We start from the raw sequence: 14049 nt of genomic DNA on the forward strand, positions 1-14049 counted from the left end.
GCCATGGATGACGGCTGTATCGTCCATGAAGGCACCAGGCGGGAGGGTCGGCAGAGGCTCCTTCTTCCACCAGAACGGCTCGTCGAGGAGCGTGCAGAGAGCTGCCATGTACTCGAGCTCGAGCTTGGCATAGGCACTCGCGCGATCCGGTGCATAACACCAGATGGAGCATGTAAGTGGTGAGTGGATCGAATCCTCGACACATGGCTGCCAAAAGATTTTGTGCAGCGGTGGCGTCGGTGCTGCAGCAAAGAAAGTACGAGCTAAGTCTCTGGCAAGACCACGCAGACCTCTGTTTGCGACAGACTCGAAGAGTGGCGCGGACTACAGTCAGAGTGAGTCCGTGGTCTCAATGCAGATTGCGGCGTACGTAGCCAGGAATGTCGCAGTTGGTCGTGTGGGGCAGCAGGATGCGAGCCGAGGTCTCTTGCAGTTCGCAGGCACCGAGCAGTGGCGGACGCCCGTACTAATACATCCAGCATTTGGTATGTCACAGTAGTCATGGCATGCGTGATCGTACCTCGTCGCGCTGGTTGGGATCTGCGCCCAGTTCCAACAACAACGCCACAAAGTCGGGGTTGCGGACCGCGTAGTGAAGAAAGCACTAGCAGGCGAATGTGATCACACTCGGTGACTATACGGTGACCATACCTCGGACTTGAGGTCGACCTTCGACGCTAGTAGCGCCACGTTGGAAGCGCTTTTGGCGGTTAGTGCCATCTTGAGCGCTTCGACGTAGTACTAGCAGAGATGTTGCATGAGTCAAATGGTCGAAGGAGCTGCAATCACAGATTGTAGGCACCTCTGGCGGCTGGACGCTCGCATGGTGCAGCATTTTCTCGATCAGTGCTGTGTCGAGGTTGTTCTTGATGGCCCGGCCCAGCGGCGCCATATCGACGCACGCCTTGGTCGAATGCTTCAATGACGCGCGCCAGTGGGGAATCGGAGTCGCGTAGTCGATAAAGTTGATGTCGGCCACTGGTGCTAGAAGCTCGACGGCCTCCCGCGATCGCTTTTCGAGAGCATAGTACAGAAGCGGCATAATGTTCGTCTACGCCGTGTCCAGTACGTCATTTGATGGGATATGCATTCTGTACCTCGTCTTGCTTGTTAGGATTGCCGCCTTGTTCAAGGTACAGCTGCAGATACGGAATATGGACAACCATCGAGTCGTTGTGCTGTATTCACAACAGTCAGTGCCACGTCAGCCAGACAGAGAGATACGACGTACAATCGGAGGCATGTCGGCGAAGCGCGCGCCATGGGCCAAGAAGAGCCGCATGCGGTCCACCTTGATGTCGGACCAGCCGACTTGGCAGAACCCAGACTTTATGCGATGAGAATCGGAACTGCAGTCACGGCAATACCTTCATGGCATCTTGGATGTTGGCCCCCGCGGCGATGAGAGCGGGGATGAGCGCGTTCGCAAAATCGTCCGAATCGCTCTTGCTTACAGCGTAGAGTGGCGTACGGTTGTCCTGCACCGGATGAATAGGGGCTGTACATTTACTGCATGGAATTGAGTGTCATACCCTGAAAACTTCGTTGACGTCAGCGCCGGCCGCAATGAGCTGTCGTGCCATGTCAATTCTGGAAAAGCGAATGGCTTCATAGAGAGGACTCGACCCATTCTACACCCCGATGTGTTGTTCACAGTACACTCAAGTCCTCTGCTTCGTACCTGGTCGCGCGTGTTGACGAGTGCGCCGTGCTTGACGAGGCAGTCGACACTGGCGCGATCATCGTAGACCGCCGCGACCGCCAATGCCGTGGTACCCATCTACATGGCAAGCCGACGTTAGCAAGGTGAGAACCGTCTTGGACGTCTTGGAACAGTACCCGATTGCGAACGTTGATGTCGAGTGCGCGCGATGCGATCTCGTCGAGGACCGTCACGTTGCCGGCCATAGCAGCCACGTGCAGAGGGGTGCCGCCAAGCTAGATGGCAACAACGTCAAAATGTGCTCTTTGCCAAGAAATGAGATACATACGTCGTCGAGCTTCGCGTCAACGTCAAGGTCCTGGGGGATTATGCCGTTGCGGAATCCCTCGAGCAGTACCTGGTACGCGCTCTACAGAGTCGGTTGGATGCGACGAAGACGAGGTTGAGATGGACCGTTGGCGCGGGGGCAAAAGGCGATGCCGCGAGGGTAAAAGGCGATGGCACGCGGGCAAAAGGCGATGGCGCGGGGGCAAAAGGCGATGGCGCGGGGGCAAAAGGCGATGGCGCTGATCGCGTCGCGCGCTTCCCCATGTCTAGATGCGGTGAAATGTATTTTGACCACGGCGGCGTCGTGGGTGCAGCGCCGGTATAGACGAGACCTTGTGGCAGCCCACGATGATGGCGCGCGTGAAGGTCGTTTGCATGAATGATGGTTTCTCACGCACCATTGTCCAATCACCAGCTGGATGCAAACTTCCAAGCAAGGGCGTAAAACTTGTTGTGTCACAGAATCCCACGGCCCACACACCTCCCTCGTACACACACAGCCCCTCGTGACGTCTGCCGCCGAGCCGCGTTCTTGACCAAGCTGCACCTTCAACACTTGCTGCTGAACACTCAAGCATTGCGCCTCTTCCAAATGATGGCAGCCCTGGGGCACGACGCATGGCTACGCGACAACTTCGTTCCGACATGTGCCGTTCACACGCCACGTCTCCCGCTTGGCTAAGTCTCTCGGTCGCCGGCTCGTCGTAGCACCTTGGAATCGCTAGGCCACCACCACGTACAGTTCAGTGTGAAGTATATCTAAATAGTCAATTTCACATGGCTGCATTACCGCTGCACCTCGGGTGAGGCGTGGCGGGTTGCTTAGCGGAGATCGAAAACTAGAACGCTATGCTCTTCCGACCAGCAACTGTATGAACGCTAGCTTCAGCGCATCTCCTTAAGATTGCGACGCCGTCACAGTTAGTCGTGTGCGGAAATGCGTGCGAAGCCGCCAAACGTGGCAGAAAGGCACGAGTAGTGGCGGGCGACCGCACCAATCAAGGGAATTCTCTTGCTGCCAATGCATCAAACCTCGATCTTTCACAGTCCTCATAGCGAGTGCGTTCGCACCGAATCGCACTGGTTACTTTTATGGTAGACGCACTTCGGTAGGCGCACTCTGGGGGCTTTGATGTCGGCCACCGGCGCTTAAAGCTCGACGGCATCGAGCAAGCGCTTTCGGGCCGCGGCGGTCAGGAGTGGCTTGGCTTCACGAGGTACATGACCGCCTCGCTCGAGGAATAAATGCAAGTACACGCAATGTTGGCGACCATTGATTCGTGTTGCCCTGTAGTACTCATACCAGTCAGCACCACTTCAGCCAGCCAGAGACACACGACGCACGATGAGGGCATACCTGCCAAGCGCGCGCCGTCGACCAAGAAGAGCTGCATGCGGTCCACCTTGAATTCGGACCAGCCCTCTTGGCACAACTCATTGGCCCCGCAGCGACGAGGGCGGGATCAGTGCGGCCGCCACGTCGTTCGAGTCGCTGGCGGCAATGAGCTGCCGCGCTATGCCAGTCTTGCGTCCGAACCGCGTGACGTGGAGAGGGCAAACTTGGAACAGCTCTTAGAACCCAGCTAGAACTGCTAGAACCAACCCGAGCAACTTCAACTTGGCGCATCTGATCACATCCCTCCGTGCTGCTTTGCTCCCTCCGATGCCGTGCTGCCAATCGACCACATTTTAAACGTAAATGCACCCGTACATGTTTGTTTCGAATCGATACTGAAATCACCGTCACCCTATTTCCGTAAAATAGCATCACCAGGAAGCCGTGCAAGCGAGCAATGAAGGGTCCCACGCTGTTCCGAGGTTGGCACGCCGAGTGGGTGGGATGCTTGAAGATCGCGAAAGATTCGTCACCGGCAACAACGGCGGAACGTAGTCCGGCGAGTGAAGGGCCTGGCGACTGCGTATGAGATCGCGACATCGTTCTGCGTGTTCCAGCCCCTTCACCATCCTTCCTTCGTACTAAGTACTACCTGCCGGCCCTTCACCGTACTAGTACGTCCTTCGCGTGCCCACCTGATTACCAGCTCAACTTACCGGCTCTTGGTGCATGGGCATACTTGATGGGTGCCGGTTCGTCGCCGTTCCTTGCAGGCGCCGGCCAACGGGAGCATCATTGGGTTTGGGTGCGGGTGACGTCGTCCAATACATCATCAAGGCGTTTCCTACAAACTTGCCATGTAAATAAAAATAATGCATAAAAATAGCGTCGCGCCACCTTTCGCCGAAACCGTTGGGGCCACAAAATAAAAAGCACAGTATCTTTGTATGTAATATTAAAAAAAGGTGGCCTGTCCTTGATTTGTTCGCTGCACGGCAGATTGCAATTGGCCTCGATCGACGCGATGCTCTTTACACGCGCGCGCAAGTACCTCGCGACGGCCGAGCACAACGTCAAGCTCGCGTTCCTCTTCACCATCACCTTTTGGTCCTGCCGCAGGTTGCCAGGAGGCGATAAGCATGCCTCATTCTTATTGCTCGTGGTCTATTAGCATCATCTTTCAGCAAGTGCTCTCGGGCTATGTGTACGTCCTCACGGGCTCGAACGAACCCGTGGGCATGGTCAAGGGTATCCAAGGCGTCGTGCAGATGGTCGCAGCCATTCCTGGTGGCTACGCCTGCGACCACTTTCGCCGCGACACGGTGCTCAAGGTCTCGGCGGTGCTCGGCCTCGTGTGTATCGCCATGAGCATGGTGGCCTTTGGCATTGTACGTACACCTTTCGCTCGTTGCATGTAGTAACAAGTGGCATGGCTCATTGAACGGATGCGTAGGGCCACTTGAATTTGATTTACATCACGTTTGGCTTTTGGGGCCTCTTTTGCGCGCTCCAGCGCCCGGCGCTGGAGGCACTCTTTGCCGACTCGATCCCGAACGGCGAGCGCGCGTACCCGATCACGATCAAGTACACGCTCATGAACACGGCCATGGTGGCCGGTCCGGCCATTTGCATCGTCTTTTTCCAGCTCTACGGCGACACGTGGTCGCTGGAAGGCCTCCAGTTTGTGCTCCTCGTCGGCACGGTCATTGGCGTGCCGCCGCTTTTGCTGCTCTTCTTTTTCAACGACGACTTGGCGTATGAGAATTACACGATGGCGCCGATCAAGACGCGCGCCATTTCGTTTGTGGACGAAGACGGCGTGCTCGAGTATAGCTTTACCAACGACGACAAGGACGCGCAACCCAAGGTGTCGGAGCGCTCGAGCCTCGTAGTCGCTGACCTCGGCGACGTCGAACGCAACGAACACGGCGATGTGATTGGCGATGGCAACTCGTTCTTGTGCTTTGGCCCACGCCACGTTCCGTACTTGCTCTTCTTTTCCGACTTTATCATTTGCAACGGCGCGGGCATGACGGTCAATTTTTTCCCCGTTTCTTTCAAAACGAATATGGCTTGACGCCGTCCGAGGTCAACCTCCTCTTTGTGGTCCAGCCGCTCCTCGTTGTGTGCCTCGCGTTCGTCACGGAGCGCGTTGCTGCGTACGTCCTCGACTTGATGTACACTACGTGGGATGGAGCTCAAATTTGTATGTTAGGCGTGTCGGTGGCATTGAGACGGTGGTCACCACGCGTGTGTTTGCGACACTCTGTCTGCTTTTCATGACGTACATGAAGCCGCTCTGGGGCGAAATCGGCCTCTTCCTTCTCCGGTACTGCCGCCCATTTCGGTCTCTCGAGTATTTGCAATTTATGATGCATGTAGGAGCGGTTTTATGCGCTGCTCGGAGCCGCTGCGCACCTCGATCCTCATGGACTATGTGCCGCAGAGTCTCCGCGGTCGCTGGAACGCACTCGAGGGCCTCACTCAGTTTACGTACTCTGGGAGCGCGGTCGTTGGCGGCTACTTGATTGAGCGCCACGGGTACCGCTACTGCTTCTTCATCACGTCCATCATCTACGCCATCGGCATGGTCGTCGAGCTCCTCCTCGTGCCCATTATCCGCAACAAGCCCAAGGCGCCGCCCGCGAAAACAATCGTCGCGCTGCATTAAAATCCATCAACTGATACATTGATACATGTGACACAATCAGTTACATGATGGCACACGCACAACCCGGGTCGGGGTGCGGCATGTCGGGCGAACCCCGCGTGGGGGCAGCCGCCGACGTGGCGTTGGCCGGCGGCAGTGGCTCCTTCCACAAGGCATGGGCGGGCGCTACACGACCAGTCATGAGGCGCTAGAGTCGCGTGACGATAACGCGTACGGTTCACAAAGGCTTGCGGTTGCACGAGGCCCGTCGGAGGGAGGGCGGGCAATGGCGCGGGGATCTGCATCCGCATGAAACCTCTGGCACTAGGCGGCATGGGACGCTACCGTCTCAAAGTAGACCGAGCTGTTGCGTGCGGCGGCAATGTCGAGATCTCGCTGAATTATGTCACGCGTCCGCTGTGTCTCGGCGGCGAACGTTGAGAGGCGCGCAAGCTGCTCTTTGGCCTGTTGGAACTGCGCAATCGCTTGGACACAGCCCGGCGCGTCCTTCTTGTTCCACTCGGCCACACCCTAGTGTCGAATTGAAAGCATGGAGCCCGATTCCGTCGACGCACCTGATAGTACAAGCCAAGCGCCGTGTAGTAGATGGTCTTGAAGTCGCACCAGCCGCGTAGCTTGACTTGGCTCGGCGGAAGGCTCGCGAGCGTGTCTACGCATTTTCTAAAGCAGGAGGGTCGTGCCATCGTGCTCATACCTTTGTAGCGAGACGCAATGTCGACGCATAGCTTGCCCATGAGAACCCAGTCGACGGTCTCTCGCGTCACACCCCGGAGCACGACGAGCTCTTGGGCTTGGGCAAGGGCGATCGCCCGAAGCGCCGATAAGCCAGAGCCGCCTTCGAAATCTTTGATGCGGCTCAGTTCCTAGTGGTGGTTGAGAAAGGCACCTTTGGTATGGTGCGCGTACCGGGGCATACGTAGCGGCGTTGTCGGCCTGCGCTTGCTCGGCGCGCCATGCAGCCATGGCTGCATCGTCCGCACCCGTCGATGCTGTCGTCTGCCTGCTCTGGCCGAGGAATCCCAGCGCTGCGTCAAAGAGCCCCGACGTGCGCAGAAGAATCTGGTACGCTTCCTTGAGCTTGGGCTCGTCAAATTCGAAGTCTCTCGACGCTAGCATCGCTGTGGTCTAGGTTTAAGACCGTCGTAAGCTCGACAATGCACTGCATCGGGCGATGGTTACGAGGTCCGACGCGCGCTGGAGCAAGACAGTGCCGACAGCGTACAAGGTATGTGCGTACTCGTGGTACGCGTTCAGCGAATGCACGGACGACTTGGCTGTGACATCAAGCCACTCACAAAAGGCAAAGGACACGGCCGGCGCCGGCTTCTCAGCTACGACAGGCTTGCTCGCAGCCGCCTCGTCGTTGTCGTCGCTAGGTGTCGCCGCGGGGGCTCTCGCCGCCTACGTTGTTGGGGCATTAGACTCAATCGCGTGGGATGCCTACGTTGAGAAAGCCTTGCAGAAGGGACAAGTATTGACTCGCGTTCTCCATGTACGCATCGAGCTGGAACTGCGCCTTTTCTTTCTCCCATTGGTACTGCGCCGGCTTGGCAAAGTCCTTGCATTCGCAGAGGAGCTTGGCACGCGTCGTCGTGAGCGCATCGAGGACGGCCGTCGGCACGGGGCCTAGCTTTTGGCTACCAAAGACAACCTAGGCTCGGCGTTAGCGCGCGCTGACAAGCACGAAGCGCAGTACGTACGTGCTTGGTGGCCTTGATGCCCGGCGTGAGCACGACGCAGGCCGGCTTCAAGACCTCGGGCGTCGTCATCGTTGTAGAAGGGCAAACTGGCCTGTCTCGCCCGCGCCAGTTTTTGTTAGCAACAGCAGAACCGATCAGTTTAAAACAAGAGCATAGTGAATACATTATGTCGAATAAGCGTTGGTAACGTGTTTAAAACCCGGTTGACAACGCCGTCACGTAACACTGGATACCTGGTCGCGGCCTGGGCGGGGATTGGCTGCTTCATAACGCACGCGGATTGGTGCAAAACGAAATAAAGAATCCGACATTTCAGCCAACCCACTCGAAGGCATGGATTTTCGAACATGGTGTACACCTTGAAAAAATACCTACACTTTTGTATGCACTCAAATATCGAAAACCTGGATTAAAATCCCAGGAATCCGAATTCTGCCAGATCTTCTTCATTGCAAAATTCGCGTCCTTCCGGGCAAGACAGGCAGCATGACGATGCAGGACATGGAACAGCCCATGTGCGAGCCGCAGCATGGCGCAACGACCTCCATGGATGACGATGGTCTCCTTGCAACCAAGGCGCGCCTGCAGTGCCAGGTGTGCTTTGACTGCTTCCGCAGCGACGAGATGGTCCGAAAGATCTGCAGCAAGACGTGTCCCGCGGTCGTGTGCCATGGCTGCCTCGAGGGCTACATGAACTCGCGCCTCCATGCGCAGATCCGCGGCGTACCATCCAAGCTGACGTGCCCCATCTGCGTGCGGCCCGTCAACCTCGTGCGATGGAAGCGCCGGGCGCCGTTTGTGTACATGGAGTCGATCTTGGACCACTTTTCGTACCATGTGGAAGCAGCCTGCGAAATCCTCTGCCCCGAGTGCCACGAGGTCTCGACGGTGCTGCCGGACCCGCAAGAGCGTGTCTACACGATCGCCATGACCAAGGACTACACACAACACATCCCGACGCTGCGCCAAAAGTGCGCGGCCTTTTGCCAGCACAATCTGACGGCCGCCGACCTCGTCAACTTTATCGTGCAAGCGTTTGACGATTACTGCGACTTGGTGCTCGAGTCGGTCGTACCGCTCATCCACGATACCGAGCGCCGCGTGACGCTTGTGCTCTACATTCTCCACCAGGATCCGTTTACGTTTACCGCGTGCTGCGACGCGGCCGTGTGCTTTCGTTGCAAAGTTGCGGGCCACCACGAAGACCAAGAGTGCACAGCTATGGTGCCCGACATGGACGAGGTCGCGCAGTGCCCCGAGTGCGGCGTCTTCCTAGTCAAGGGCGACGGGTGCAACTCGATGACGTGTGTCTGCGGCGCGTGCTTTGAGTGGGACGAAGAGGTCGTCCGGTTCCAAATGCAGTCGATTGCGCCACGCCATCTCGATGCCTTTCGACGCGTCTCGCGCTTCCTCCAAGAGCGCGTCTGGAAGAGCCGCTACGACCTCTGCATTGACGAGCTTCCGTACGGCTACATCGACCTCAAGCTCCGAACATTGCGGATAGCGCTCGGCTTTCGCCTCCTCTGGCGGTGCTTTAAGGCGTACGCCGGTGCAGCGCCCTCGCGACCAGCGACGGCCGCGCCGCGTCTCTGCGATGCACCGCCCGCCAGCCTCAAGCCCGACAAGACCTCGTAGCTACCTGCGTTGAAATCCTTTATCTATCTGTATCCTGTCACCTTACGAGCTTGACATACCGGTTGTCTACTGCCCGAGCTCATTAGCACCATGGGGACCGAGCGTAGTTGCTTCCCATCGACCCGCTCGACGACGTCGTCGGAAGATCCATATTTGCTGTTATCCGGCGCGTTCTCCCACCTTGGTTTTGTATGTGACATACGGTACCATTTCGGCGCGAAGCGCTCGGTATCCGGATACGGCGCGTGCCAACCAATCACGGCGTGGTTCGTAGTTGGATAGAACCAAGATGGCATCCAAGCGGCCGTACGCAGCGCCGGCGCTGCCCAGCCGGCAGCAGCTCGAGACGCGGCTCGTCGAGAACGGCGCCGACCTCGCGACGTGCAAGAAGGACATTGAGGCGCTCGAGGCCGACATTGCCAAGCTCCAAGACGCGCTGCGCGTCCAGCAAGCCTTGCTGGCGAAGAAGCAGTATGCGCGCGAAGACCTCGAGCTCCAGCGCGACAGCCTCGAGAAGCGCCTGCAGCGCTTTCTCTTGTACGCTGAGAACCGTACTGCGCCCATCGTCGACGTGGACGCGCCACTGGAGAAGAAGCTGCGCATCGTCAAGCCTCTCTCGCCGGTCGTTAGCGTCATTACGATCACCGAGTCGCCACCCCGACGCGAGAAGAAGCGCAAGATGTCGCCGTTGCCGCCGCCGCCACTACCAGCACCGTCCAACGCGCCGATTTTGCCCGAGGTGCGCCCGCGGACACCGACCATCGCCAACTTTCCCGACCAGTTTTGGTCGACGACCGAGGTCGCCAAGCTCTTGTCGCAGCCGCGCATGAACATGATTGCGGACGGCTGCTCGCGCAAGATGCGCTGCTCATCGTTCCATCCGAACAACCCTGACCTCTTCTCGACGTTTGCGGACGACGGCACGCTGATGCTGTGGCAGTACCAGCCGCATTTTCGGGACCTCAAGCACGTTCTCCAAGTGCCACCGTCCATCTTTCGCCACACTGGCCACGCCTGCGTCGTAGGCTGCTTTCTATACGTCGCTCGATGTACCTCATTGCTCGCTGCCTTTAGGAGGACTTTCAATGGTACCCCGGCAACGGCAACAAGATTGCTCTCGGGTTTCAAAAGCCGAATGCGGACGCAGGTGAGATCTGCGTCGTCGAGTGGAACCAAGGCTTTGCCAAGCCGCCCGACCGCGTCTGGAACCGGTCGTCGTCGCTTGCGTCCAAGTACGTTCTTCTGGGTACGGAGATATAGTCGCGTACGATGGTACTAGGGGTGTCTCGTGCATCGATTGGCTCGACGAGAAGCACCTCGTGACGGGCGGCCCCAACCACAGTGTCGTTGTGTGGAAGTACACGGATGCGGCGGCGTCGGCCACCAACATGAAGACGCTCCACGCGGACCATCGCAGCGAGATCCGGTCGCTCTGCGTGCACCCGCACTCCCCGTCAGTCTTCTCTGGCGCGCTCGACGGGTACAGGATCGATCGCGTCGCCGATCGTTAATTGAAGCTTCGTAGGCTTGTCATCGGCTACGATCTGCACCACCAGTCGGCGACGACCGTGCTTGAGAAGCGGCAGACCAACAACATTGCCAAGATCAACGCCGTCCTCGCGCACCCCAACCACCCGCATTTGCTCATGGTGTCATGCGTGCACTCGACGCAGCAGACGATGCTGTTGCACGACCTCCGCATCAAGACGTCGAGCTCGCTCACGAGCATGCCGTCCATGGTGTGGTACAAATCGACGGGCGACGCCCGGGCCATGAGCCAGTACACAACGCCGCGCTGGTCCACGGCCGGTACGACTCGAGCCGAATCTAGAGAAGAGGGTAGGAAGCTGATGGTGCATGCATGCTGTAGGGATGCACGTGTCGTGTGGCAGCACGTAGTGCATTTTTGGGACATTCGCGCGAGCAAGCGCGAGAACGTTCCGCATCAAACGCTGCGCATCCACCGCAAGCCCGTGCTCCACGCAAATTGGCACGCGACGCAGAACGTGCTCTTGAGCATCTCGAGCGACCGCAACATTGGCGTCATCACCTTTACCTAACCCCATTACCACTCATAGATTTCCATTTGTAAAAACCAACTACCATTGCATGTGTGCGATGGCACTGCTGCGTCGTGTCAAGTGACCAGACCAGATCCGAGGACACGCGCATGCTAGTGCGACAAATGTACCAGAAAGCGTTCGCAGACGACGCAGAACGTCGTGCGGGTTAGGGTCCCTCGTCTTGGAGGTGACTAGTGAAGAACGTGGGGGAGGATACAGTCGCGTCATGACAAGAATATTGGCATGCCATCCATACCGTCGACATAATATATATACGCAACGCTGCGCAAAAGCCATGATGAAATAATGCCAAGGGTCCATGAACAAGGGTCCATAAACTGTTTATAGACCTTGGTAATACGAAGACCCACCCGTGGACACACTCCGAGCATGGGATGCGAATAGGAGAGAAGCTTGCCAGCGCGTAGAAATCCGGCTGATATTCGTGCGCGCTGCATCTCAGCGCACTGATGATGCTCTGACCAAGCTACAATTCGACCAGGGTGCTGGTATACAAACGTCCTGGTCGATTAGCATTAGCTTGGCTGTCGGCCAAAAAGGGTCCTCCATAGTAGACGATCTTTCTCACTTGGCGCTCGCTGCTCTACTCCTGCAGACGATCTCGTCAGTGGTATTGAGCTACTTTAGAGAAAGCGCGCCTCTCTTGAGAATATATATCCTGCTCGGGCAAGGTTGTCAATGCTTCGAACTTCGACCGAAGTAATGCGGCCAGTTGGGAGCAGTTTTAATTGCGAAGTTGCGATGCGGTGGTGGAGTCTGCTGCTGACGGCCGCGGTCGTCGCCGACGCGGCCAAGCTCAACCCGATCATCGTGCGCGGCAACAAGATGTACGACTCGAAGACGGGCAAGCGCTTCTTCATGCGTGGCATCACGTACGACTACGACGTGAGCGACGACCACTACGCCACGTGGAGCAAGGTCGCGATCGAGACAGCCCTCGCGCCCATCATGGGCTCGTTCAACACGTTTCGCCTTTACAACGTCAACCCGGACAAGACGTACGACCAGTTCATGGAGCACATGGAGTCCATCGGCGTCTACGTCATGATTGCAGCGTCGCCGGCCAACGTCGAGTACTTTGGCCCATACCGCTACTCGACGATTACGAAAGGGTGGGGCCCGGACGGAGCGGTCGTCGCGGGCCAGACGCAGAAGGACCAGACCAAGACGTGTTACCCGGCACTGCTCCTGTACTACGGCAAGCTGGTGCGAGACGCCTCGTATTGGAGCGACCATCATCACGGGCTGTGTAGATCATCAAGGACTTTGCCAAGTACGACAACACGCTCGGCGTGATCGTCGCCAACGAAATCCTCCAGTACGACCTCACGGCCGGGGGTGCGTCAAGCAGTATGTGGCCGACCTCAAGAACTGGATGCGCGTCAACGTCAAGCTCCTGCGCATTCTCCCGCTCGCGTATGCTGGCGCCGACTCGGCACCCGACAAGGCGTCGGTGGGCATGACGGCCGCAGCCCTTGCGCTCCAGCCCGATCAATATACTGTCGTCAAGATCATGGGCCTGCTCTGCGGCGACACGATGGTCAACGGCGTCATGCAGAGCAGCATCGACATGTACCTCGTGAACGAGTACCGCTGGTGCAACGACGGCAAGTTTGCAACGTACGAGACGTTCCTCAAGATGGCGACCGGCGTCCCGATCGTCATGGGCATTGGCGAAACCGGCTGCGACACGCAAAAGCCGCGCAAGTGGACCAACGTCCCGTATCTCTTTTCGAGCTCAAAGGAGTCGCAAGGCTTTACCGACGTCTACTCGGGCGGGTACGCGTATACCTTTGGGTCGGCATCCTTGGGCACGACGGGGTACCCCCTCTTTTTGGGTACACCTCGGAATGGTATATCGCGAGAAATTCATGCATGCCGACGTAGGGGGTGGCACGGACATTGTGAGCAAGCCGGGTACGACGGTGACCGCCGACTTTACCAACCTCGCAGCCATGTACAAGGCCAACCCGTCGGACGTGCAGATGGGCGGCTTCACCGCCGACACGATTTGCACGTGGGAACCGCCCAAGCTGCCCGCGCCCGTGACGCCCCTCGCGGCCAAGTCGGGCTGGCTCGGCTCGTGCACGAACCCGTCGATCTTGCTCAAGCCGACCGACAAGTGGACCACTAACACGCGCCAGGGCGCCGTGTGCACCAAAGACGGCCAGACGTGCGAAGTCACGCTGACCTCCAAGCTCGGAACGTCCGAGGAAGACTTGTGCGGCAAAGTGCTCGAGGTTGTGAGCGGCGGCGGCTCGTGTACACCGTCGTCCAACACGTGTGGCAAGCACGGCCAGTGCGTTGCGTCGGCGGACGGGAAGACGTCGTCGTGCCAATGCGTCGGCTGCTGGTCGGGTCTCTCGTGCTCGGTCATTGACCAAAACAAGTGCAGCAAGCTCGCGTCCGACCCAAACGCGCCCAAGTACATCTTTACGGGCGTCGGTATCTTCCTCGGTATCATGACGCTTGTCTTTGGCGGCCTCGGCATCGTCGCGGGGAAGAAATCCCAAGAGCTCAAGATGGCCGAGCAGCGCGCGGCCAACCATGCCACGGCGTCGCTTTAAGCACACACTACATGGAGATTCTGCATGAAATGGACATGTGCTACTGACTGGACATCTCTGGGATGG

General features: G+C 58.0%; 6 protein-coding genes across 6 annotated transcripts; 4 read left to right on the plus strand and 2 right to left on the minus strand.

Annotated features, from left to right (window-relative positions):
- Window positions 1-349: 349 nt before the first annotated feature.
- SPRG_10316 (hypothetical protein) lies at window positions 350-2254 on the minus strand (the record flags this gene model as incomplete). Its single annotated transcript, XM_012349376.1, has 12 exons — window positions 350-466; window positions 521-604; window positions 652-741; window positions 803-1051; window positions 1098-1178; window positions 1232-1327; window positions 1368-1478; window positions 1533-1631; window positions 1682-1780; window positions 1840-1938; window positions 1992-2072; window positions 2117-2254. The coding sequence occupies 12 exons, from the start codon at window positions 2252-2254 to the stop codon at window positions 350-352; spliced, it is 1344 nt and encodes a 447-aa protein (XP_012204766.1).
- A 2082-nt stretch (window positions 2255-4336) lies between these two features.
- On the plus strand, window positions 4337-5997 carry SPRG_10317 (hypothetical protein; the record flags this gene model as incomplete). The annotated part of the gene is made up of 6 exons (XM_012349377.1): window positions 4337-4445; window positions 4498-4714; window positions 4780-5361; window positions 5415-5485; window positions 5542-5655; window positions 5709-5997. Exons 1-6 carry the CDS (start codon window positions 4351-4353, stop codon window positions 5995-5997), a joined length of 1368 nt encoding a protein of 455 aa, XP_012204767.1. The 5' UTR covers window positions 4337-4350.
- Window positions 5998-6000: 3 nt separating this feature from the next.
- SPRG_20906 (hypothetical protein) lies at window positions 6001-7789 on the minus strand. Its single transcript, XM_012349431.1, has 9 exons — window positions 7698-7789; window positions 7442-7648; window positions 7177-7398; window positions 6904-7122; window positions 6692-6860; window positions 6552-6646; window positions 6322-6507; window positions 6212-6275; window positions 6001-6162 (listed from the first exon to the last, which is right to left on the minus strand). The coding sequence occupies exons 1-9, from the start codon at window positions 7764-7766 to the stop codon at window positions 6038-6040; spliced, it is 1356 nt and encodes a 451-aa protein (XP_012204821.1). The 5' UTR covers window positions 7767-7789; the 3' UTR covers window positions 6001-6037.
- Window positions 7790-8146: 357 nt separating this feature from the next.
- SPRG_10320 (hypothetical protein) lies at window positions 8147-9332 on the plus strand (the record flags this gene model as incomplete). Its single annotated transcript, XM_012349378.1, has 1 exon — window positions 8147-9332. The coding sequence occupies exon 1, from the start codon at window positions 8184-8186 to the stop codon at window positions 9330-9332; it is 1149 nt and encodes a 382-aa protein (XP_012204768.1). The 5' UTR covers window positions 8147-8183.
- A 281-nt stretch (window positions 9333-9613) lies between these two features.
- Window positions 9614-11451, plus strand: SPRG_10321 (hypothetical protein). Its single transcript, XM_012349379.1, has 5 exons — window positions 9614-10353; window positions 10407-10564; window positions 10612-10812; window positions 10858-11141; window positions 11203-11451. The coding sequence occupies exons 1-5, from the start codon at window positions 9622-9624 to the stop codon at window positions 11229-11231; spliced, it is 1404 nt and encodes a 467-aa protein (XP_012204769.1). The 5' UTR covers window positions 9614-9621; the 3' UTR covers window positions 11232-11451.
- A 667-nt stretch (window positions 11452-12118) lies between these two features.
- On the plus strand, window positions 12119-13983 carry SPRG_10322 (hypothetical protein; the record flags this gene model as incomplete). The annotated part of the gene is made up of 4 exons (XM_012349380.1): window positions 12119-12622; window positions 12670-12714; window positions 12765-13254; window positions 13304-13983. 4 exons carry the CDS (start codon window positions 12119-12121, stop codon window positions 13981-13983), a joined length of 1719 nt encoding a protein of 572 aa, XP_012204770.1.
- Window positions 13984-14049: the final 66 nt, after the last annotated feature.

The sequence above is a fragment of the Saprolegnia parasitica genome, assembly GCF_000151545.1.
Source record: "Saprolegnia parasitica CBS 223.65 unplaced genomic scaffold supercont2.53, whole genome shotgun sequence".
Classification (NCBI taxonomy): Eukaryota; Oomycota; class Saprolegniomycetes; order Saprolegniales; family Saprolegniaceae; genus Saprolegnia; species Saprolegnia parasitica.